The sequence below is a fragment of the Pogonomyrmex barbatus genome, unplaced genomic scaffold, assembly GCF_055798465.1.
Source record: "Pogonomyrmex barbatus isolate J1 unplaced genomic scaffold, ASM5579846v1 scaffold4, whole genome shotgun sequence".
Lineage (NCBI taxonomy): Eukaryota > Metazoa > Arthropoda > Insecta > Hymenoptera > Formicidae > Pogonomyrmex > Pogonomyrmex barbatus.
The window spans coordinates 1,627,176-1,650,795 of NW_028297138.1; the positions used below are offsets into that span (position 1 = coordinate 1,627,176).

The 23,620-nt window shown below is 37.2% G+C and overlaps 2 protein-coding genes and 4 pseudogenes across 3 annotated transcripts; 2 read left to right on the forward strand and 4 right to left on the reverse strand.

Moving 5' to 3' along the window:
• Nucleotides 1-3,006: 3,006 nt before the first annotated feature.
• LOC148935593 (uncharacterized) lies at nt 3,007-4,427 on the reverse strand. Of its 2 annotated transcripts, none has more exons than XM_089080643.1 (2): nt 3,356-4,427; nt 3,007-3,257 (listed from the first exon to the last, which is right to left on the reverse strand). In XM_089080643.1, the coding sequence occupies exon 1, from the start codon at nt 4,258-4,260 to the stop codon at nt 3,709-3,711; it is 552 nt and encodes a 183-aa protein (XP_088936769.1). In that variant the 5' UTR covers nt 4,261-4,427; the 3' UTR covers nt 3,007-3,257; nt 3,356-3,708. The 2 variants fall into 2 exon arrangements, with proteins under 2 accessions (XP_088936769.1, XP_088936768.1); XM_089080642.1 differs by having other exon boundaries at nt 3,334-4,427.
• An 8-nt stretch (nt 4,428-4,435) lies between these two features.
• LOC148935594 (uncharacterized) lies at nt 4,436-8,809 on the reverse strand (annotated as a pseudogene).
• Nucleotides 8,810-9,565: 756 nt separating this feature from the next.
• On the forward strand, nt 9,566-11,407 carry LOC148935595 (uncharacterized; annotated as a pseudogene).
• A 2,644-nt stretch (nt 11,408-14,051) lies between these two features.
• LOC148935596 (uncharacterized) lies at nt 14,052-14,664 on the reverse strand (annotated as a pseudogene).
• Nucleotides 14,665-14,759: 95 nt separating this feature from the next.
• Nucleotides 14,760-16,919, reverse strand: LOC148935597 (uncharacterized; annotated as a pseudogene).
• Nucleotides 16,400-17,427, forward strand: LOC148935598 (uncharacterized). Its single transcript, XM_089081145.1, has 2 exons — nt 16,400-16,410; nt 16,786-17,427. Exons 1-2 carry the CDS (start codon nt 16,400-16,402, stop codon nt 17,408-17,410), a joined length of 636 nt encoding a protein of 211 aa, XP_088937271.1. The 3' UTR covers nt 17,411-17,427.
• The last annotated feature ends 6,193 nt before the right edge of the window (nt 17,428-23,620 follow it).

Below are 23,620 nucleotides of genomic sequence, written 5' to 3' on the forward strand. Positions count from 1 at the left end.
TACTTAATATCGGCCTAACTCCATACACTATAGTATGAAAGAAAAAAATAAGAACAAAAAGGAAAGATGGGAGAGAGAGGCAGAGGAAGCACGAACGGAAAGAAAGGTGTGGGAGATAGTGAATGAAGAAAGGAGAAAAATGAAAAGGAATAAATAAAGAGATCGAAATGGAAGATTGGGAGGAATATTTCTGTGAGATGCTACGGGGTAGGAAAAAAGGTAGGTAAAAGGAGAGGGAGAAGAAAGGAGGTTGGAGAGAGATGAATTTAGAGAATACTGGGAAAAGAATGAGAAGAAGGCAACAGGATTGGATGGTGCTATAGATACTACGGTATGGAAATGTGAAAAGAAATGGAAAAATGTGTATTAGAGATATGTGGAGATTTTGATATGGGGAAGGAGGAGCCGGAGGAGTAAAGGGAAGATATTTTGGTTCCGACTTTAAAAAAGGAAAAAGGAAAAACAAAGGAGGTAGAAAGGTGACAATAATGCCCATCAATATATAAAATATGCATTAATATTGGCGGATAAGATACGTGAAGAAATGGAGGAAAAGGGGACTAGTCCATTGAATCAGACACAATTCACGAAAGGAATAGGAATGATCGATAACATATATGTGCTAAATTATTTAGATAAATAGAAAAGAGGTAAATTGATTGCACTGTTTACAGATTTAAGAGCCACGTTTGATTCGATGGATAGAGGAATATTGATAAGATCCATGAGAGAGACAAGGATGAAAGAAGGATTGATGGAGGAAATTATAAGAAAAACGAGAAATAGTGTTAAAAAGGAGAAAGAGAGAGGAAAGGGATTTTGGAGGCAAAGAAGGCTTTTTGAGACAAGGATGCTTAGTAAATCTTATATTATTTAATTTATTAATAGCAAAGCTAGAGGACGAAATAAGAAATGGAGAGGATTAAACTAGAGGAAGTCAGGATTTATTTACTAGCTTATGTAGACAATATAATATTGATGGCGGAGGAAGAAGGAGGTATAGGAAGTATAATGGATAGGCTAAAGAGGTATCTGAATAAAAAAATCTGAAAAAGGTTTGGAATTGAATAAACCCAGATAGCAAAATGAAGTATGCCACTATGCCAACAGATCCGATCATGACTTTGCAGCAGACCTCAAGTTGCTGTTTCCCAATTAAGCTTAGTTTTTTGCGGCATACCTTCTCATTATAGAATAATGACAAAAATGCAATAAAAATCCAGCATTGCTTGTTACCTCATTATGGTAGCAGATATCGTGCATCTATATCAGATACTGGCGGCAGTGTGCCGTCACGATGTGACAGCAAAAACGCAGAAATCGAATATGATCTACTAATATAACTTGTTGGCAAATTAACAACAGAAGCAGATTCGATCGAGCAGATTCTATTTCGTAAATATTTAAATTATCAAACATTGTTACTACTAAAAAATTTTGAAAAATAATATCTATTTATATTATTTTTTCTATCTCTTATTTTAGAAGAATAATTTTTAATTATTTTACTAATGAAATTTTTTTTATAGCACAAATAAGTTATAAAAAACTATTTATAAAAGCTAGTTATAAAAATATAAGTTATACCATGATTCTTTTGATTTTTATATAACGTATCAAATAATATATCAAACATTGTACATTTTATATAATGTACTATTTCCCACTACTACACTTACTACACTTCGTTGATTGCCTTGTTGGACAATTACATCTTATTAATTTAGTAATTATTAATTACAGAAAGGGAAGTGCACTCGTACAAGCATGCTGGAGGGAAATGAACGATAGGAAACATATTAAAGGAAAAGGAGTTATCAAAATGGGAGATGGAGAGAGGGCAATTTTTTTAGGAATAGGGGAGTGGAGCTGCAAGAATGGAAAAGGCAAAGAGGAAAGGGAATTAGATTTTAATGAAGTAAATGAAAGGGATAATGAAAAACAGAAGAAAGGAAAATAGGAGAAAGTAGAAAAAGCAAAATTTAATAGATGGTACGGATGGACGGGAGTAGCTATATAAGGCCGGTTCTAACTCGACAGCTCCGAGGGGGGTAGAGGGGCAGAGAGGTTCCGCGACGCGGGGCACTCCATAAGCGATGGATGCGGGGTCGACGTCACACGATACGGGGTCCGCCGCCGCCGCCGTCGCTGTCGCCGCCGCTGTCACCATGGTCTCTCTCTTACCATTTTTTCTTCTCTCTTCCTTCCTCTTCTTTCTTCCTTCCTCTTTTCTTAAGTTCTCTCTCTTTCCATCAAGGTATCTCGTTTTGTCTTGATATTTTTTTGTAATTTTCAATCTGAAACCGCTGAATTGAAAGGAAGAATGGAGAATAAACCGAGTAATATTTATCATAATATACATTTATTGGTCATGTGACGCATAGTGTACAATATTATCTATTGCGTACGCTAATGATTCACAATTTATAATCGAAGTTTTGTTCTTAATTTTATGGTTGATATTATTTATTTTTTATCTTGTTTATATATCACTTGATGCACTCCGAAATTAGATATCAGATGCGAAAATATTCCACATAGGTCGACGGTGAATGAAATATATATCTTTAAAGTAAGATCATTTTATCGGACACGTGTTAAAAATTACAAACTTGCAATTTTACGTAGGTCAATGAAATATATTTTATTAAACCTAAATAACGAAACATAACGAAGTATAAAAAAACATTAATTTAAGAATGTAATATGATAGAATACAACATACAATATGTTAGAAAATATACAATATGTTAGAAAATAAATTCTAAAATACTGAAATTTTAAAATATAATATATAAAATATAAAATGTAAAAAATATTATAAAATATTATTTAGTAACTTAAATTTATTTTTCTTCGTCTTGTAATATATCTATCTCAGCTAACCAATAATATTTTTCATTATTAATTATAAACTCTTTAATACACTCACGACAATCTGAAGCTATATTATATTCCATTAAAAGTTTATGACAAATAAAACATTTTCTTTTTAATTCATAATTTTCTGGCACTACTTTACATAATGTGTGCCAGTTTGTTATTGCTACTCGAACACGATTAAAGTTTTGCACTTCTGCATGAAAGCAGTCTTCGCATATCCTTCGAAAAGGAACGTCATCTTCTCTGTAGATAACGCTGGCAGAATTTATAGCGTTTACGCATGTTCCCAGCAGAAGTGGCTCGTAAGTTTCCGGATACTCCTCCGGGATGACTCCGTCTGCTTTCACGCTTTCTTGGCTCGTTGGCGATTTCATCTTTTGATTTTATTTCACAATTAATATTATATTTTTTATTTAACTCACTTAAATTTTTTTCTTTTATAATATTTACTTTATAAGTTACTCGTACACACTTAGTATTCAGTCAGTAGAACTTGCACTTAATACTTGATGAATCGAGTCTGAACGTCTACTGACAGTTAAGGATAACACTCCTTCGTCTTGCCGCTACATGATACGCTTTGCATCTTTCTTATCTTTTAAAAATATGGATTGACATCGCGAGATTTATGTTAATGTCTTCTTTTTTCACTGACTATAACAAATAAAAACAAAGAAGTTATTTAAAATTTAAAAAATTATTGTAAATTTAAAATAAATATTCATACGTACCTTTATAGTTTATATGTAGCATTTATGTGCTCTATAGTTTTAATTTACACATATAGAACATATATCACACAACATTATTTTATATAGCGGAGTTTCACTCGATACAAAATAGTCCTTCCATAGTGCCAAAAGAGTCAATTTCGTGTATACGAAGAACATTAATGTGCGAATACAAGTCTCTAATTCTCACAAAACATTCTGTACAAAATTTCAAATTAGAATTTCCTGCTGAATAGTAAAATGTAACGCGGCACATTCTTCTTAGTTCATTTACTGCATTAATTTCACGTTGATTCAAGAGTTTATGTTTGAAACTCATATTAAAGTCAGTATCATCACTGTCATAATTAGAGTCTTCGAGCACTTTTTCATCAATATTCATTACATCATCGTCATCATCACTATCATCATCATCAATGTCATCAACAACATTATCATCATCACCGTCATTTTCATCTTCAATGTCCATAACTTCATCCTCAATATTATCTTCATCTACCAAATCAATCACTTCAATTTCTTCTTGATTTGCTACTATCATTTCTTCATTCACTAAATCTATCACTTCGATTTCGTTTTGATTATTTGCCATTACTTCTTCATCGTTAATTAATATAACATTATTATCAGCCATAATATCTTTCATTTCTAACAGTAGATTCAGAAGTCTCGTTCTCTCTTCCGTTTATATATCTCAATTTCATATGTTATATATGTGTATGTACTATCATTTGTGTCAAGCTAGCAGTTTTTGCATTTATACTTATATTTAGCATCTAAACTACAATATATACATGGATAGGATAAAGGAATACAACACATTAAATATTTTTTATTATTAAAAATTTGTCTTTCTGGCGTTGTAACCACCAGTTAAATATTTTAAATACATTTTGTAACGCGCAATGTTTCGAATGTTTTACACATCGAAAAGTATTGCTCACATCTAGATTATTCAACGATTCTAAATTTTTATAATCAATATCCAAGGTTTCGATGATGACATCATCCCTCGCATCGCTATCGAGCATATTTGTCAACCATTCTTTCTTCTGACATCCTTTAACGTATATGAGAGTGTGGTGATGTTTAAGCATTCCTTCTAGAAATACACATCACCATCAGTTTCGTTCTTGTTAATATGTAATTATCCATTAAAGGAAGTGTTCCATAAATAATTAGTTAACACGTAATTTGTACTTATGAACTTTACTACATAATAATTGAATATACACTTTGTATAAGGAAAGATAGTTCTCTGACTATTGTATTAAGCCATGTATTGTACACAAACTGAGGCGATCGACTGACTTGTCATATTGCGTCTCGACTCGTCACCGAGTCGGAGGAGGGGGAAAGGTTCCTATCGTTCGGCCATTCGCTATTCGGCAATACGAAATTCAAACTATCGTTACATACAATACATTATCGCCACAAGAGCTTCATCTTCTATGTCAATCACAGCTGTTGTAATCAAACGTTCCGCCATGCTATATGGAAGCATTCCGTCTTCCCATCGCAAGCCATGATGATTTGCAATCAACCAGGAAGCGCAAGATTTGTCGGATTTTGTAAGGAAATGTCATGGTATAGGACTTGCAAAAATATAATGAGAGAGAATTGTCCCCTTTCTCAACACAGCCACTTCCTTCACAACAAATCTCCTTCCGACGACGAATCCTTGCAAATCAGCAAACGTTGGAACGATCATGACAAAAAAACAATTCCTTTGAGACTACGCTCCATCGATAAATACATCAGATTTTTATTCCTTCCTTATATTAAAAAAGAAGGGATATTTGCAAACGTTGCAGTTTACATAATCTTGCGCACTACATTGGATAATGGGCAATACTCAATAACGCGATCGTGCAAGATGAGATAATAAGCGGCGGTACAATTTCTTTACAATCAAATTCTATTCATACATCTACAGTAGCGCTCTTGATGGACTCGTTTTGTCGCGAGCAATCAATGACCACAATAGGCCCTTTTGTCAAAAATGTTCCTACGGTGAAAAGCGTTTCGTAACAATCGTATCCGTAATATGATTTACGAAAACGTGCATACATGTCAAAGAGGATGGCGTATCTATTTTTGTTAAAATCTAGATTTAAGTCGTCGTACGGATAAAATTCGGAATTTAAATAAAGTTTCACATTGGTCAATTTACAGTCATCGAATATCGTAACATCTTCAGACACGTTATTCTTTCGGTCCATCTGTAGAACAAAGATAACGTACCGTGGTTTCTCTAGCTGAGTCGATGTTTTTACAGCCCACGAATGTTTGGTTGTACTTTGTAATAAAGAATATTCGTATAAATCCCACGAGTAAAAACTGCTAACATGCTCAGATATCGCCCACTTTCCAAAGCTCGCAACAAAGATAGTTTATTGATTTCATTCAACATTACATGAGGCATTCGCCACTGTACTTTGAATAATTCTATTTCCGGTTCCATCGTCGAAACTCCCACCATACAGTTGTTGTCGCCGCGCGCTCGTATCAGTATCAATTCGTAACGAGCGTTAACAACCACACATTTGTAATCTTCGCAAAAACCAAACAACAGATTGAGTGGTACGTAAAAATTAAAGTATCCTTCCAATATGGTCGATGAAATGTCCCATCTTGCGTTTCGCAAAATTAGCACCTTGTCATACGTCAGCGATACATAATTCTTGATTGTACTGGTTATTCCGACGTTTCTGTTGCGTTCAATCTCCACACCATTGAGTTCGTATCGAATTTCATCAAACATAAATGCTACACAATTGTTCCCAAGAGTTGTTACTGATTCATTATTTTTCTTCTTTGTCATCAATTTTCCTTCGACATAGAGAAAGCTTTCGCATGGCAAGATGTATAAATCTTGCTATTATATAGGTATTCTTATTTCATCGTTATGTCCACGTCGTGTTTGTGTACGGATTGTACGTGTGAGTCTCAATCTTGATGATGCGATCGTCAAAAACCGGCTCACTTCCAATATTTAAGATATCAATCATTTCGAACGATGAATCCTAATGATCTTAAAAATTTAACGTTAGATAAATTGAGTTTCTTTTTACCGTATGATTTAGTACTCTTAGTCGTCGCCTCAAAAATTGTGTCCTTTATTTGTTTCACCTGCTCGTTCAACACTAGCATTTCATTCAACACCCTTGTTATCGCTGTCGTCTGCGTATATGCAATCTAATGGTGATTTCCTCTCCGCGAAAATCGAGCAATCAGCCGTCTTGATCCACAATGCGTATCGTTAAATCTGTAATGCTCCGTGCGATGATCGGAAGGTAAATGATTTGCGTCGGCGTTTCCGATATTTTATATCCTGGCGGCACGCTCGGTGAAAACTCATGTATCGTATGTACGCACTTGTCGTTGCTGTACGCACCAGCGGTCATATTGTATTCTATGCGAATAATATTTACGTTGACGATATTTATCGGTACGTCTGATTCGTGCCATTGTTGCGGCTCCAGCATACGATTCGACGAAAATCCAAGCAGCAGTTCAATGTTGTCAGATTTGACGAAATTTATTCGATAAGCGCATTTGATCTCGCTCTTCATCATATTGTTAGCTCGAATAATCAGTGGATACTCGTTTCTCTTCATCTTCTCTTTTGAGCATCTTCTTTTTCACAACATCGTTGAGACGAGGATATTGTTGTAATATTGCACGTTTTAAATATCTGCTTATGTCATGCAGTTCGTACGATCCTTCGGGAATGACAATTTTTTTGTCGTCTTGGTCAAAGTAAAATTTGTTATTAGACAACGTTACATTTGGTATTGCGTGGTACGTTTCAAAATCTGCCAGACCGAGTTCGTAATCACCATCGCTCAAATCTATGGCTGGAAAGTAGCTTACTGAGAGCAGACTATTCTTACCGATCAACGTAAACGTTATTGACATGTTTGATCGAATACTGACTTTATACAATGCAATGTCGGTTCTTAAATTAATTGTCAACTCTCTTCAGAAACTGCAGGCATAGTTATCCACAATTGCTTTGATCATACCGTTAATATGCTATGCGATTATATTCGATGTATGTCTTTTCTAGATATCGTACCAATTCCTTCGATGGTCGAAGATTGCTGAAAACTATCAAAATAAATAGCTCGATCCCTCCTCTTTGCATACGCTACCCAAAGAGTACCTGGTCCCTCAGCATTATCTAAATTTAAGATATCGCTCTCGTTTCGATGTACTCCTGTAGGTAAGGTAGTGCGCATAAAAACACCTCTAAAATACGGAATGCGCATACGCGTTGTTGTAATTGTACAACAACCAATTGTTGTAATTGTACGTTGGTAGTTATATCTTTAGGAATTTTTAACGTCTCTTTGACGTTTTTTTTTTCTTGAAGAGGCACCTCGTCCACGCTTGTACGGAGCGAGATAAAGTCCATGATCTTCCATAGCACGATTATGACATTTCAATTCTTCTAGTTGACGTTGCGCAGCTTTGTTATCATTCACTGCCTTGGCGACTCCCGCCGCTCCACCAACCAATGAACCGAGAACTCCCAACAATGGCAGGATAGGTAGGATACCACCGCGTTTCGCTACTGGAAGTATTCTTTTATTCATTGCTTTCTTCATTTTCAAACCCATGCCGATTTTTGTCTTGGCCTTCATGGCCGCCTAGACAGCTGCGGCGGCAGCTCTTTCACCCAGAGTCGAATCTCTCGCGGTGATGCGTTTTCGCGCTTTTGTGGCGAGTATATTGTCGGGTACGTGTCGTTTAGCGAGATCGTTGCTTTGTGAGTAAGCTATATCGTATTCGCAGCACGCAGCATCTAATATATTAATTCCTCGATCGCCTCTAGCCAACCACTTTTCTAAATGCGTTCCAGGACCGCAAAATTGATATCCGGGGATATGCAATTCGAAAGGAAGCGCATTTATCGCTCGATTTAACAGACCTCTGCCTCTCGCTGACATTCGTCACAATTTTTTATCAACGACGTCGGGCCGTCGATGTGTGTGCGTTGCCACAGTTGGTTATAATGTTCAACGCAGCGACAATAGGTTCGAACCTCCAAATCCGTCTTTATATGCTCGGGCAGCTTGTCCCACAAGAGATCTATGCAGTTTTGAAATTCTCGTAAAACAACTTTCGGTATATATTGTAACTGTTCGGATATTATATTGTAAATATCGTAACTATCTGACACGAAACATTTTGATTACTGAGCGGTTTCGCTCCGTACTCCTCTATAAATAGATCCGCTTTTTCTACACCGTTTTCAGTTATTGTCGTTGTAAGGAAACAAAATGCAATTCGTGCGACAATTACAGACGATCAGAGTGATTAATTTAGACGATAAAGTACAACTTGAAAGGAAAACACGCAAACATGGAAACATGCTTCCTATTTCTATACGTGGTATCATATGTGGACCGTCAAATTGTAGCAAAACAAACGTGTTGATAAGTTTGCTGGAGAGTCCACACGATGTGCGCTTTGAAAACGTTATTTTACATTCTCCAATAATAGCGACATCATTTCACCGAGCGAAGCGCTTCCGAATTCTATCTTTATCTTTGATGATGTGGCGTGCGACAAGCAAGATATAATAAGAGAGTACTTTGCAATGGGCCGTCACGCTGACGTCGATTGCTTCTATCTCTGTTAGACGTATGCAAAGATACCCAAGCATCTTACTCATATACGCGACAACGCAAATCTGTTGATTCTATTTAAACAAGATGATATCAATCTAAAACATGTATACAACGATCACGTAAACACTGACATGTCCTACGAGGATTTCTGTGAATTGTGTCGCAGTTGTTGGCAACAAAAATATGGTTTCGTAGTGATAGACAAAGACAACACGCTTGCTAATGGACGATACAGAAAAGAATTTAACAATTTTGCAATACTATAATGTTATTAGTTGTTATTGATACGTCGACTAGACAACGTTTACGAACATGGATAATAACGAGGAGATTAAAGATCGCGAGAAGATAGTAAAGCAGATTGTGAAAAGCGATTCAATTCGCAAGAAGTATCGCACCTTAAAAACGGGTAAGATGGAAGAGGATTGCTTTGGAAAGACAGTTCAAACCGATTGTCGAACCTTTGATTCAAATTGTTGAAAATACCGGCGGTGAAGAACCTAACTATAAGATGGAGTCTAACGTGACAAGGGAGACAAAACGAAAACGGTCGCAAAATTTAATTCACTGATAACTTCTACTCTACGAAAACGATCAAACGCTTTATCGGACGTATCAGTGATGACCTCTGTTCCGATTAATGTTCCGATTAATGATGTCACACATCATGCAACACCATACCACCATCATGAACAGCCTTCGAACAATATTTTACCTGTCGAAGATGTTTTCGAAACTATCAACGAGTCACTGGTGATGTCTGTTCGACATCAGTTACAAACCTCGGAAGATCTAGAAACGTTGCAAAATCATTTCGGTCCACTAGGACAAAAGTACAGTTTGGAGCTGTTTTAACCGGAAATAAGGATATAGATAACGTTTATGGTGTTTATTTTACCAACGATGGATTGATGCTTGGTGATAAGCGTTTCGATGTAAGCAAAGATGACAATGTATTTATAAACGGAATAAGATATTTGGGAACGGAAGGTCTTTACGAGTTAATTTTTAAAAAAATATCTGACGATGAATTGTACACTGAAGAAGATAAACAGAAATACAAAGATATTTTGCTACTGACAAACGCGCATAGAGGTAATCATAATATGCTTAATCCAGTTATGGGTAATAAAGGATACAAATACAAGTATGTAATCGCACCCCTTCTACCTCAAAAAGTCGGAAGAGATATACCACGTGTCATGACACTAAACGATAATGCCATCGATTACGTGCATTGGGATGATCCAAATGAACTTGTAGATCGTCTCCGATTACTCGAGGCTTCGCGCCAAGCTGGACACAACGCTCACGACAACGAGATACAGTCAATTGTTGAGGAACTTGTTGAAGCTGATCTCATTATAAATTGAACCGCATCAAGGAAATGAGTTATTTAACAAATGTCGAAATGCCAATCAACAAGTTTAGGACATCACTTGGAAGAAGCGGAGCGGGACCATATTACCAATGGAGTGGATTAGTCAGAAATTACGTGCGCGATAACGCTCTTTGCGTGGTCGCAGCCGACTTTGATGCAAAGTCACGCAAAATTCGACGTGTAGCGTTACCGGTAGATGATGGCAACATTGTAAACAAACGATACGTGGAACTTAGTGTACAAATTTTGAAGGATCGACAGAACGAAATCGAGAAGAAATTGATTGCGTTCCAAAAGGACGTGCAGATTATTTTAAACGAGCTTCGGCAAATGATGATTACTCATCGCACCGAGAGTACGTAGATAAAAATATACACCAAATTTTGTGTTATTTGCGTGTCGTGATGTTCAAGAAGAAGAAAAATTCTGAGAAGCAATGGCTAGTGGAGAAACTGCACGCTCCGGCGAGAAGAAATTTTCCACGAAGACGTGTCATAGTACGCGGGTACGATGACCTATGGCAGGCAGATGTAGTCGAAATGCGACCTTATACGCGATTCAACAAAGGTTACCACTATATCCTCACTATTATCGATATGCTGAGCAAGCACGCATGGGTCGTACCGCTCAAGACCAAGAGTGGAGACGAAGTTGCAAGAGCGATCGAAAAGATAATTCAAGACGATGGAAGATGTCCGAAAAATTTGCAGACTGACAGAGGAAAGGAATTTTATAATGCAAATGTACAAAAAGTCATAAAGAGACACGATATTAATCACTATTCGACATATTCTGTAATGAAAGCATCAATCGTCGAACGGTTTAATCGCACGTTGAAAAATGACATGTGGAAGATGTTTACTCATAATGACAATTATAGATGGCTCGACTTGTTACCACGTCTCGTCTCGGCGTATAATACGCGAAAGCATCGAATTATCGGTATGCGACCCATCGATGTTACCCCCGCAATCACAGACAAATTCTTGACCACAGTGTATAATCACATAAAAATTGCTGCACCCGCACGATTCAAAGTAGGTGATTCGGTACGTGTGAGTAAACTTAAGACAATATTTGAAAAAGGTTATACACTAAATTGGACCACGGAGGTGTTTAAGATCATCAAAGTTCAGAAAACTAATCCCGTAACGTCTATTATCTATAATCTATTACAAGATTCATGTAGAAAATCAATCGCTGGAGGATTCTATGAATAGAATTCTACGAATTGCATCGCGTTGTAAATCCCGACGTATATCTCGTTGAAAAAGTATCAGGCAAAAGGGGGAACGAGGTTTATGTTAAATGATTGGGATTTGATAATTCGCACAATTTATGGATACACAAAAGTAACGTGTTGTAAAATAAATTTAATACAAGTTTCTTTATACATATATTACAATTTATTATAGAAGTAAATGAATTTTTATTTACAATATATAAATATATATTATACAAAATAAATGAGTTTTTTATTTATAAGATATGTATTATAACGATATTTTATAATGTCCCCATGGCAGTGTGTCGGTAGAGTCGGGTACAATATCGCTTATCATCGTACGGACTTAGAGCAATTTTTGTTTCGGATATCGTATATACTTTATGCCATTTTGATCTTATACAAGACTGCTGTCGTGTTATTTCAGTCTCGTCTCGCAAATACTGTGTGTAATCATCAAATGTTATCAATTTTGTTACTACGTTACTCTTGATGTCTTTCACTTTTTTCGTATCATTTTTTCTATCAACACGCAAGGCGTACATTTTTGCTCTAAGCCCTACGAATTTAGTCATAATTGCACCATTGTTTTCGTCCTTCATCAAACTTGGTATCTTTTTATTAGCAAGTGGAATACCGTATACATTATCAACCGCATAATCACTCATGTCGAATCTTTCAATCACGTTTCATGATATCGTAGACGTAGTCGCACTCGATGTGATAAATTAAACTATCGGTATCCGTGTACATTACTTTACATTTCTCGCCATACAATGGTGACATGTAATCGTAATGAAATTCATACAAACATGTCTTTGATATGTCGAGGATGCACATACCTACATAGATTGATTTGTTGAACTTCACCTCGAGTTTACGCAATTCGATCGCGATCAAGTTCTCTGAAAAAACGCTTCGACAGTGGAAATTTGGTTTCGCGATCATTGCCTCCCGCGCCATATCTTCCGTCCCATTTTGTTAAAAGTTTAACGTCGACGTGATTGCGCACATTCTCCATGGTTTTGCCAAAGACCGCGTTGTTCATCAATTTATATAAATTTTTCTCGAAATCATTTTTAGCGAATGTTCTAAATTTCGTATTGAGTTCGATATCCCGACTCCCGGAGCCATGAAGATTGCGAAAATTGCAATACGCGATGTATTTTTGTAACGCGAAGACCGTGACGAATATATTGCTGTAGGTTGTGATAATGTATGACATAACGTTTCTTAGCGTACAAGGTTGCGAGAAGTTTGTCGTATCGCTTACCGAGTGGTTTATCGCACGTTGGACAAAACGGTAGGTTAATGTGCGCGTCATGAAGATGTTCCGGGTACTCTAAATCTACCTCGAGAATGTAACCGATAGGCGAATCCAGTGGTGTTGCGTTTACGTTAAAATTGGACACGTCGACGATCCATCGAAAATTTGCTTAAGGCAATGGTTGATACATTGCCCAACCGTACAAGTTGTTAACGTCAAAGTACATAAGATACGACGATGGTTTCGATGGATTGTATGACTGCGTGTACTTGTTGTTGGCTCGGTTGGAACATTGACTTAGACCACCGCGTATACCGCGTTCGATGAACATGATCCTGTCGATGTCGGTGAACAGTTCGAAATTGACGCGAGTATGCTTCAACATTGCGTCGTAAAACCCGGTAGGGTATAATAGTATGCAGGATCGAGTCCATAACTCGCGATGCAACTATCACGAAAATTTTCAAAGATATCAGCTAACAACAAGACGTCAGTCTTGAGATATAAATCACTGTATTCGCCGAGCGTTCGGAGAACCGCTGCCATACGTTGCCGGCGTGCGCGTAATCGTTGTCGGACACGGTGTCACCTGTCAATGAACTGTAAAATGATTCGCGTGATGATAAACATAACTCCTCCAACTTTTCGACGCAGTCAATGTACTCGTACGGAAAGATACCTTTTCGCGTCAGTAAATTAAAATCTTGTGTCGATAAATTTTGAAACTCGCATTGCAATATTCGTAGCTTATCTTTACTCAAGAAGGATGCCAGTTTGTCGAGACTGGTATTAAGAAATTTGAATGACTCAATAAATCATAATTTAACACAATTTTTCTGATCATTTTTGTCTTCCGTATTTTTTGACATTTTTTGTAAACGAAATATATTTTTCTTTTATTATCGGAAGTAATTCTATTCGTCCTTCATATGCCGTAGCTATTTCCGTAATGATAAAATGCGCCATAACCGGATAAATTGTGAAAAACTATGGAAATGCAATGCGAGTCTTTGTAATTTAAATTACAATTTGAATGCGCGGGACCTCTAAATCGACCAGTTAGATGGCAATGATCGCGTACCCGCATGTCATCTGGAGCGAACGGTTTTTCGCACACGTGACAGTACATAGCGTTATTAAATTTTTCCCAATCTTCTCGCGTAAAATTTGCCATAGGGACATTAACGGACAAAATAGTTTTTACGCGATGCGCTAAACTTCTGAGTTCCTCGGCAAATCACACGACGCATCCTTATCGCGACGAAATCGATATGTAGATAGTGAGTTATCGTACGAGCAGCGTACATAATATCCTATGCTAAATACCCAATGGTGCTGGTACGCATAACTTGATGTTTTCGGATGTTCATTTTCCGTCTTCTCCAGGGTGCATTCAAATCCGTGTACACAATAAACGGAACTCGTTCTTTCCTGTTATAATTGAAACTGAGCCACTTGTTGTCCTCACTCGGTAATCTGATGGCACAGTCGTTCATCTCTGTACAGTCTATAATGTGAGCCTCCAATTTTTCACTCATGCTAAGATAGTGTAAACATCTGCAAAAAACATAATTATTTTAGTTTTTTAAATTTTTTAAACGAGTATAAAATATTTCTCAACTTATTAAAATGTATACTTACCGGTCACAAAAAAATTTCCTGTATTCTTTTTTGTTGAGTTGCGAGCCTATGAGGCGGGACAGATTCTTGATCCACACGAAATGTCCCGCGTTATCGTCCCGCGGATCCTGCACGTACAGCAGTTTGACATGCTTTTTCTTCTTCGTATTGGTAAGACGTGTCGGAAGGATCGAAAGTTCTTTCTTCTTTTCGATGCAGTATACATTTATGGATATGTTGTTGAGAAATTCAAACTTTTTAATTTGTTCCAACGTCATCGGAAACTCAATGTTTTGAAAATTGATATACCGACGTATAATGTGGATACGAGGATTCTCGTTCTGTGTTTCTTTCAATTGGATGCAGAGCCGCGACCACTGACCATGCAAAACATGCATTGTCCGTAGACTGTACGTTGATCACCGCTCTCTTCATCATAATTTCCCGCGGTAACTGAATGTAACATCCCGCGTACAGAGGATTGTGTTTGTTTATATTAACAGTCAAATTGAATATACGCGACAATGCCCACCCGCTATCGCGTTCCTGAAATTCTTCTAGGGATGCCAAGGTAGGCTCAATAACGCGCAACTCGTACCACTCGTGTAAATTGGACGAAAGAGTTTACAATTTGTCGTGTTGACACTTTTATTTGCACGTTTGTTATTCGCAACAAATTCACCATTAAATACTGCATTCACCTTGATATTGTTATGTTTCTGCATGACATTTTGCACACACTCAAATACAATGTTCTTCGCATCCTCGAGAAATTGGCGAGGTTTGATGTGCTTCGTATTAATGACCACACCAGTCAAAACACGGCTTTCAAACGCCGTAATCTCGCGCTATCTGAGGTCTGCGTTGTATCCAGCACCCGCGGTCACGAATCGTACCGAATCTTTCAAACTTTCGAGTCGCGTTATCCGTGCGACCAATGATTGTCTAATACTAATTGATAATCGCGGGCGTTTAATTCGACCATGCTCTTCTAGCGACTCGATATACTTGTCGCATCCCACGCGATGTACTCTTCTCTCGAATTCAATCGGATAGATTGTCCAAAAGAACACTCTCGGTTTGCTCCATATTAATTATCTTCTTTGATATACAACTCTCAACTTACAATTCGACTAATGACAAAACGTGTCATAGTCTTTTCATTATATCTTACCAATGATGTATCTCCTCGGTTGTATCTCCTTTAGAATATTTTCGCATGTGGCATTTAATTTCAGAGTGTATCAAATGATATATAAAGATTTTATTCTTGACTTATGTGAAAATGCAACAATTGCGTTTTTAACACAATGATCTCATCGCAGGACACGTTGTGACGTGCCCATTGTTCTTAATATCATATTTCATACCATTAACCTACGTGAAAATGCAAGTTTGTAATTTTAATACGTGTCCGATCTCATCGCGAAAAACAATTGTTCTTAAATCAATTGTTCTTAAAAAATATATATATTTCGTACCGTTGACCTATGTGGATTTGCAAATTTGCAATTTTAATACGTGAGGTGATCTCATTGTGACATGATAAAGATATTTACGCGAAATTCATCGTAGCAGCCATATATTGGCGCTAATATTACTGCAAATGTTGCAGTGTCTACAGTTACATCATATATCGAATGATGTACGAAAATGTGCCTAAAGTAAATTTATTCTGTATAATCTCATCGCAGCTGCCATTCGTCGGCGCTTATGCAAAAATGCAAAATTGCAATTTTAATGAGAGTTATATTTCACATCTCGCGTAGTAAACCGTTGAAAAAAGAATAGAGGGGTATACAAATTAAAAAGAACTTCAACAATCATTATTGCATTAATCGCTCTGTGAAAGACGGACAGTCTATCTTTATACCTTTATAAAAGTCTACCTTTATAAAAGAAACAGCTCTTGAAAAAATGTACAAAGGAAGCTCTGTGAATTATTACTTCGATTCAACAGAATGAGGCGTACAATAAACAGTAAGTTTCATTACCACAAATCTTTCTTATACATTTTATATATTTTAATATATTAATAGCTTACTTATATGTATTCTTCTCCTTACAGTATATCTTTTCATAATTCATCATCTTCGGAACCTTGTACAACTCTTGGGAAGAAGATTTGCCTTAACATCCATAGCTTATAAATATTTGGATATTGGAATCAACGTGGGACTTATATCCTATGTGGAATTACATATTGGTGATAATCGAGGCAATCAAATATTATTGCCTTATGTAATGTGGAAAACCCTCATCAAGAAACGTGTGGATATCGAGCAGCTTGTGCAATCAATTGTTCCTTCATCATTGTCGATTCATGATCTAATTATAGAACTTGTTCAAATGCGAAATACAAATATTGTAAAGTTTACATTGCGCGATACATGCTTGTACATGAAGCCGTCAACCGTATTCTTTCTATTTGAACTTGAACATTGCGTTGAACATGTATATTACTGGCTCTATGAGAATATGTATGTCAGCGAAAAATTTAAACAATTTATACACTTTTTACGGCGAAATTGTATCACAGATAAACATATCGCAATAAAAACTTTGCGCGAGAGCGACATTTTTGACAAAACTTCGATTATAGATTGTGAATTATTAGCGTACGCAATAGATAATATTGTACACTATGCATTACATGACCAATAAATGTATATTATGATAAATATTACTCGGTTTATTCTCCATTCTTCCTTTCAATTCAGCGGTTTCAGGTTGTGCTGCGATAACGAGTCGCGTGCCGACGCATCTTGTCGCGAATAATAATATCACTCATAATAATAAATTTAAATTACTAAGTAATATTTTCAAAAATCTCCTTTAAAAAAATAATTAATTTTAAATAAAATAATTAATTTAAAAAATTAAAATTACAAAAAAATATCAAGACAAAACGAGATATCTTGGTAGAAAGAGAGAGAACTTAAGAAAAGAGGAAGGAAGAGAGAAGAAAAAATGGTAAAAAAGAGAACATGAAGACAGCGGCGGCGGCGGCGGCGGACTCCGCGTGTGACGTCATCCCTCGCTTCGCGGACCTCGCGCCATATTCCACCTCCTCGCCCCACGGACCCCGCGCCTAGTGACGCACTTCCCCCCTCCCTTGCCCCGCGGACCCCGCATCCATCGCTTATGGAGTGCCCCGCGTCGCGGAACCCCTCTACCCCCCTCGGAGCTCAAGAGTTAGAACCGGCCTTATATAGCTACTGACGGGGAAAAAACTCTAAAATATTTAAAGAAAGAACTGGGGAAGGAAAGATAGAAGAGGGTGGCAATATTTAGGTTAGGAAATGAGATACGGGAAAGAAGATATTTGGAAGAGAAAAGTAAAAGAACTGCTGATGACGAAGATATTGCTATTCCTGGAGTTGATGTAACTAATGATTTTTCGCGGAATCCTGTTCATGCCAATAGAAAACGAAAAATATTAATAATAAACAAAAATATATTGTGTTAAATATATCATGTTTAATTTTTATGTGAATCGATTCCAGCATATAAAAGGTACCTTTTATCTTGAAGCTTTCTTCATCATTGCTTTCCTATTGACAATCTAAAAAGATGTCAATCTACAAAGATATTTAAAAACAAAGAAATATTGTAAAGTAAATGTTTAGTTATAAATTTATCAAAATGAATAAATTACATACATTTTAAAATTAAAAGTTATAACGGTTCGTCTTCGCCGGGCGGTGTCGTGCAAGTTCGGATGCACGGACGTGCTCGTCGGTTGCCAGATTCAGAAAGTAATAAAAGTTAGCTGACTCAGATATTGGATAAATATTTATTTAATTTGCTAATGTGGATACACAGCAGTATAGATTCGCTCAACGCTGTTGGTATGTGTTACAATTTGTGCGTTTTGCGATTCGCGTGTATGCGGGGTGCACTCGGAGGCGCGTGCGTCGGGACGAGTGATTGGTTCGCGGTGGGGCCTACTGATCGCGTATGCACGTGATTGATTGAACGGCGGTTCGTCGATGGTGCTAATAATGTACGACGCGTTGTTAGTTGTTACCGCGTGATAGATGCGCTTTCAAATGTTAGGAGTGAGAATGTTCGTTCCTGCGTGTGGATTTTACACGAAAGACAGGTATGCTTGTCGAGAATGCTCCGTTCTGTGTGCTCGTGTGGCAGAAATGATGAGATCGAGAATGCTCCGTCTCCGAGTTGGAAGATAGGAGAAACGAGTAACAAGTATGCTTGTGTCCCCCTCGGGGACAAAATGCTCCGTCCCGGTTTGCGGGACTTGTATTGTTAGAAGGAAGCGTTGAGACTGAAAATGCTCCGTCTCGGAGAAGTGAGAGCCAAATATGCTTGACGAGGACTGAGAATGCTCTGTCCCGATTTTTCACTTTTGCACAGGATGATATCAGTGTCGAGTATGCTCGACGGAGATCAAGAATACCTGATCGCAGTTTTTGAATATTGGTCGGAGATGGAGATGGTTCAGAGGATCGGATCAGTCTGATTGTTTTACCAGGAATCGGTCGAGTTTATATACCCGTCGAATTTTCTTATTTTGCAGCTTGCAAAATAACGCGGCGGTATTTTGTCACGCACATGCGTGTTATTGCGCAACGGTCGGTGTGTTCGGTATTGTGGGCGCGCGTGACGGTCGGTGTGTTCGGTAGCGGACGCGGAGCCAGGTCGCACTTATGCTAGAACGGTACGCGGAAGGCGTATCGTTACAAAGTAATATAAAATTTATGTTTGGAATTTACCGGAGAATGACTTGGAGAATATTACGATAAAATATTAAATAAACGGCGAAAAATGAATTCATTTTCATCTTCTTCAGTTCTTTACATATCTGTTCATATTTATGGCAGTGCCCCGCTCACACAACTAATACTTAGCAAAACATTTGAAAAGAGCCATGCGCAGTGGTAGCGCGCCTGCCTTGGATACCTGAGGACCTAGGTCTCACAAGGCCGCGCAACATCTTTTTTCGCCGTCAAAGAGAACATCGTAGACAACGTTCGTCGCAAACGAACTGGTGACCCCGACGTGATTTGAACGCAACGCAACGCAACGCAACGTTTCTCAACTGCACCCGTCGAAATACAGATACGGCCAGATGAAGCCCGCTGCTTTCGACGACGTGACTCTCCACGGCCAATCATCGGACGCACTCGACTTGCCGAGGTTCGCACACACCTTCCTGTCGACATCCATACGACCAGTCCAACATCGCCAACCAGTAAAAACCAATCATCTCGATGGACTTTCAAGGTTCGCTCACACATCTCACTGTCGATATCCAAATATATCCGATATCCGCTAGCCCACGCAGCGAGGAAGTAACTAGCGCACAACAGAGTCGCAACGGCAACGTGCCCTCATATTGCGCATACCTCCCTGGAAAATAACACACCGGGCAACGGGCAAACATCAAAGAGAGGAAAAATTGAAGCTTATCCATTAAGGGAGGAGTTCTGTGGCGGTCCCCCGCTCATACAACAATAATACTTAGCAAAGCATCTACAAAAAGAACTCTGGCCCGCATAGTGCAATAGTAGCGCGCTTGCCTTGGATACCTGAAGATCTAGGTTCGAATCTCATCGCGGCCAACATCTTTTTTCGTCAAACTCAGAACATCGTGGACAACGCTCCTCGCAAACGCCACACGCTCTTCTGCTATCTTTTTCTTCTTCTTTCTTTTCAATCTCATTATCATTTTCTTCTTCTTCCGATTCGCTCATCTTTTCCTTGTTAGTTGATTGTACTAAAAATACATTATTATTTTTCAAGAATTAACTTATGCAAGTTTTTAACTTTTATTATTCAACAATTACTCACATGGGGTAAAAATGACGGTATCGGCTTCATTGGGTGCTATTTGCGATTCCTCTATATTTTCTTCCTCATTTGAACCAAAATTGAATTTTTATTGAGTTCGATATACAAATTAGTTTTAAAAACAATATTTTTATTATTTTTTTACCGACAATTGAATCAATCATAGAATGTCCTGAGATGACTGCGCGTTTTCTATCCGCATTCGCACTCTTCCTAAAAAATTCGATACTTTAACTTAAAATTAAAAATTTGAAAAACTAAACTTAATTTTTTGTTATTTTAAACTTACATCTGTCTGTTCCTTTTGACTTTTTATCGAAATATCTTAATCCCGGGATGCTATTTGCACAGAAGCACATCCAGACAGCCAAGCATGATATAGCATATTGAGAGAACTAATGCATTGCATGTGTTGCTATATATTTGCCGTACATTTGTTGACACTGAAATAGGACACTAACGAATAGCAATATGCCTACTTATGGATGCAATCAGTTGACAAAATTCTAAGAGCAAACAGTCAGCAATAGTGATATGTTATGTTGTTAGCAATATATCAACATGTCATCAACAAATGATTAATCGTTTCATTTTGAGCATCATGATGAAAATATGATGGCAACAAAACATGTAATGATTTCCATCCGTTGTCACATATATGTCTTCAAACATGAAGATTTTTAATTGTAGTTCAATGCTAATAAAGTGTTAATAATATGAAATGTCACACGTTTCAGCAAAAAGAGATATAGTTTTCGAGATTTATATGCAAGTTGTAAATATTAATTTTTAATTATACTTACAAATATACATATATACATATATTATTCCAAATAACTGATGTATGTACATTGCAACTTTATATTAATCATATTACACATAATATAGTAATATATATATAGTAAAATGAAATAAGAAAATAAAAGAAAGAAAGAAATAAATAAAAGAAATAAGAAATATGAATAAAAATTAACAACATTCCCCGATTAATTAATACAATTTTGATGATTAACTTAATTTTGATATCTCATTCAATTTTAAAAAATTTCAGTGACATTTGAACAAAATTTTAATTATATTTTATTGAAAGGATATTTTCTGTGTTTAAAGGGCGCGGTCAAAGTCTCATTACAAATGCTTTGAAGCATTTAATTGACCAATGAGAATAAAGAATTTTACTAATTGATCAATCAAGAAATGCTTCGAAGTGTTTGTAGCATCAAATTGACTGCAGCTTAAAAGCAGTTTCTCATTTACAATAGATTTAGGGCTAAGAAATTGACTAATTACAATCGAATGTGAAGAGAATATTCGACTATGATTGGCCTATTTCTCACGACTTAAGACCTATTAAAAATTTTATTGAAATTTCATAACACTTTTAAATTCTCATAACACGGTGTCTACAATATTGATTTAAGCCATAAAAAATTAACCAATTATAATTGATTATTCATTTCACATTCGATTGATTGATTAATTTCTTAAGGCTTAAGACTTTAAATTAGATATTATAGATACCGTCTTTATGTTTCGTCTACAATAGATTATTTTTAGTATTATATTGAATTACGCTTTTAGATTTAGAAGAATAATCTTATTTTAACACAGATCTAAAAGTATAATCCAATTAGCATAAAGCTCTTACTGAATTGATTTTTCTGTTAAACGCAACGGCGTTATTTGCTCATACGTAAATGAATTAAGCGCCATTTATTGAATATGTAATTCCGGTTAGGTCTGTTCTACAATGCGTCATCTGTCGGTGCGTGCCGTGGGCTATAAGAATGGACCAATCACAATCAAGTATTCTCCCCACATTTCGTCTGTGATTGGGCCATTCTTGTGGCTTGCGGCTTGCGACACCGACATGTGAGTGTTAGTCCAATAGATGATTTAAGCTTTAAGAAGTAAAAAATTGACCAATCATAATCGAATATGAAAAGAATAATCGCTTATGATAGATCAATTTCTTACGGCTTAAAGATTAAATATTTATTGCGGACCGAGACTGACGTATTGTAGAACAAGCCTTATCAATTTCTTTTTTTGATTGCTTCTTTTGATTCCTTTCCGTTTGAGTAAAATCACAGTATATATAATAACACAACTCTCCCGATTTCAGTGTATATAAAAATGAACTGTACATGCGCGAGCAAGGTATGTAACCAATCAAGGTACGGATATTCCGTCTCACTTCTCTATATTTTCTTCCTTTGTTAGCATGAGATGCCTATACAAGCATTTAACGTTTAACAGAAAGTGGCGGAAACATACATCTCGTAGGTGTTATAAAAAAATTAAACTTTAAAAAATTTAACTTTAATTGTTAAATTTCTTTCTTTACTGCTCTTTCTTTAGTTCGTACCGAGATGGATCGACTAGCTGAGACATGAACTAATGATTGATAAGTTATATGGAAGAAATAAATAAAACATTAATTTATGAATATTGTAACGGCAGGGCCGTTACGAACCTACATACATATATATATACATACATATACATAAATACATATACATATACATATACATATACATACATATACATAAATATATACATATACATATAGAAACGCTTGGCTTACTACCCTGCTCATCCCGCTTGCACGTACACCACTTGCGCTATCGCAGTCGCTCGCTTGCCTATAGGTCGCACGCGCCGTCTCGCTCACGTTATCTCGCTCGCGGTGCCCCCACGCGATACCGACTCCCCGCCACCGGACCGACGGCGCGCAGTGGGGAACGCCGGCCGGATATATAAGCCGGCCGGCCGAGACATCGAGACCAGATCCTATCCTGCGATCCGACTCCCGATACCGACCTAACCAGTATCTATTACCTCTCGGGGCCAAGGTTTCACTTGGCTCTGCCGGGTTTCATCGGCTTTCTCTATCTTCGGGCTGAGGTTTCACTCAGCTCTGTCGGGTTTCATCGACTCCTGTCACCACTCCACGGGCTGTCGGGTTTCGCCGACTCCTGTCACCGCTCCACGGGCTGAGGTTTCACTCAGCTCTGTCGGGTTTCGCCGACTCCTGTCACCGCTCCACGGGCTGAGGTT

What these genes read in the sequence shown, in the direction of transcription:
- LOC148935593 (XM_089080643.1), bottom strand. Translation starts at nt 4,260, where the DNA reads ATGAAAGATATTATGGCTGATAATAATGTTATATTAATTAACGATGAA.